The 2,289-nt window shown below is 43.4% G+C and overlaps 1 protein-coding gene across 4 annotated transcripts in view; it reads left to right on the top strand.

Annotated features, from left to right (window-relative positions):
- The first annotated feature begins 667 nt into the window (after positions 1 to 667).
- tab1 (TGF-beta activated kinase 1/MAP3K7 binding protein 1) overlaps positions 668 to 2,289 on the top strand; it is a 7,551-nt gene continuing 5,929 nt past the window's right edge. For all 4 annotated transcript variants that reach the window (XM_056409455.1, XM_056409454.1, XM_056409456.1 and 1 more), the window contains exons 1-3: positions 668 to 718; positions 2,048 to 2,178; positions 2,281 to 2,289. The exon at positions 2,281 to 2,289 is cut by the window's right edge and continues 145 nt beyond it. In XM_056409455.1, the coding sequence (XP_056265430.1) occupies positions 686 to 718; positions 2,048 to 2,178; positions 2,281 to 2,289 (173 nt within the window). In that variant the 5' untranslated portion in view covers positions 668 to 685. The remainder of the gene's footprint in view (positions 719 to 2,047; positions 2,179 to 2,280) is intronic.

Here is a 2,289-nt window from a genome sequence, read left to right as displayed (position 1 = left end):
ACTTATAAAAAAAGTGAGTAACGTGTAGTTTATTATTGTAGTTCATTACGAAGCCAAGTGATGGCGCTATTATATCATTCATATATAAATATATATATATTTATTATATATGTTGTATATATTATATATATATAAATAAAAACCGACACAAACACTTAATTTGATTTATTATTCAATTTGTTCTAAAATTGAATATGTCCTGCTGTGCTATTTTATTGTAATGTATATATTGTGCATTTTTCCATACTTAATATAAATAAGTTATGTTTACTTTGTAACCTTGTTTGCTGTTGCTACAAACACATTTCTCCCTGGGGATGAATACAGTACTTATATATATATATATATATATATCAAGAATTTTTGATTAATAATCATGTATTTTATTATTTAAATAAATAAAGGGTATTATACTGGAAACTATTTAAATATCTACCGTACAACAAACATTTGCCTTCATGCAATATCGAAAAAAAACTGATCTAAACTTACTAAATGTAAGTTTACGTATTATATTTTCCGGTATTTACATTCATAAAAGTATCAAAGCAGCCATAAAACATATTGTTTTGTGTTTTTTCTATATTAATTTAATCGTAATTAAAATATTTGCTCCACTTCTGTTCTTTACGATGAAAGTAAGAATTTCGACACTTGCTATGAAGCCCTGAACGCACCGTCCAACATGGCGGCCCAGCGCAGGAATTTGATCCAAAGCGTACGTAAAACTCTTCTCTTCGTGCCTCGATAACACCTGTAATGTCGCCGTGGCGCTGCTCTGTGTCGCCGGTGTGTTGTCTCTCTTCTCCGGTGCTGGTTGTCAGTTTGTTTCGGTTATTATCGGCTTCTCTTCCTTCCGTTAAGTGATGCTAGTTTAGCTAGCTATGCTACTTTAGCTAGTTAGCTAGCTAACTTCCGTCTGTTTACTGAATCTACTTGATAAGAAACACGTGACCACGTGATGCGAGCAGACGGCTTTATGACGTCGAATCACGTCAACACGACGGGGGACACGTCTGATGACGAGACATGTCCGTCATGAGTTTCATTTATTTGTGAAGCACTTTAAAAACAACAAAGTGCTTCACAAAGACACACCTCTCCCCCCCTATGTCTCTCTCTTTCTCTCCCTCCCCCCCTATATCTCTCTCTTTCTCTCTCTCCCCCCCTCTCCCTCCCTCCACCCCGCTCTCTCTCTCTCTATCTCTCTCCCCTCCCCCCTCTCTCTCTCTCTCTCTCTCTCTCTCTCTCTCCTCTTATCTCCCTCCCTCCTCCTCCCTCTCTCGCTCTCTCTCTCTTCTCTTATCTCCCTCCTCCTCCCTCTCTCTCTCTCTTATCTCCCTCCTCCTCCTCTCTCTCCTCCTCCCTCCCTCTCTATCTATCTCTCCCTCCCCTCTCTATCTCTCTCTCTCCTCCCCCTCTCTATCTATCTCTCTCTCTCTCTCCTCCTCCCCTCTCTCTCTCCCTCTCCCTCCCCTCTCTCTCCCTCTCCCTCTCCCCCCTCTCTCTCTCCCTCCCCCTCTACTCTATCTCTCTCTCTCCCTCCCTCCACCCCGCTCTCTCTCTCCCCCTCTCTCTCTCTCTCCTCCTCCTCTCTCTCTCTCTCTATCTATCTCTCCTCCTCCCCCTCTCTCTCTCTATCTATCTATCTCTCTCCCTCCCCCCTCTCTCCCTCCCTCTCTCTCTCTCTCTCTCTCTCCCTCCCCCTCTCTCTCTATATATACATATTTATTAATAACAATACATATAGCATGTTTTCTGGTGGTTCAATACATGTAGTTTATAGGAATTAACCATAATATTTGTAAACTTCTGTGTTAATGACATTTCTGACAGATGAAAAGTGTGTTTGTGTTTTTAATGAAGAACATGAGTAGAAACACAGAAACTAAATCTCACTTCATTTGAACGATTGTAGAGAACAAAAGTCGCGTGTCCATCGGACATCGACACACCTGTTCCACACGCAGTGGCCAGGTGTGTCGATGTTTCACCAGGTGAGGCGTTTAAAGGTCATTTAATTCATCGTCTTCCTTTCCTCCGGCAGCATCAGAGCTGGACGGACGACCTGCCGCTGTGTCAGCTGTGTGGCGTCGGCACGGCAACCAACTGTGTGTACGGCGCCGATGGGAAAGGAACGCAGAGCCACCCCAACGAGGACGGGCACCTGAGGTTCAGGTGAGGAGCGACGCTGCAGTCCCTCTGCTGACCACCAGGGGGCTCCTCTGGTTGTATAGAAGTCTCTGCTTCACGTCTGTCGTCTCTCTCTCCACCAATCAGAGGCGAGGA

Source organism: Pseudoliparis swirei, chromosome 24, assembly GCF_029220125.1.
Source record: "Pseudoliparis swirei isolate HS2019 ecotype Mariana Trench chromosome 24, NWPU_hadal_v1, whole genome shotgun sequence".
NCBI classification, from domain to species: domain Eukaryota; kingdom Metazoa; phylum Chordata; class Actinopteri; order Perciformes; family Liparidae; genus Pseudoliparis; species Pseudoliparis swirei.
The sequence above is the reverse complement of the archived record's forward strand: the minus strand, read 5'-3'. Positions and strand labels throughout refer to the sequence as shown.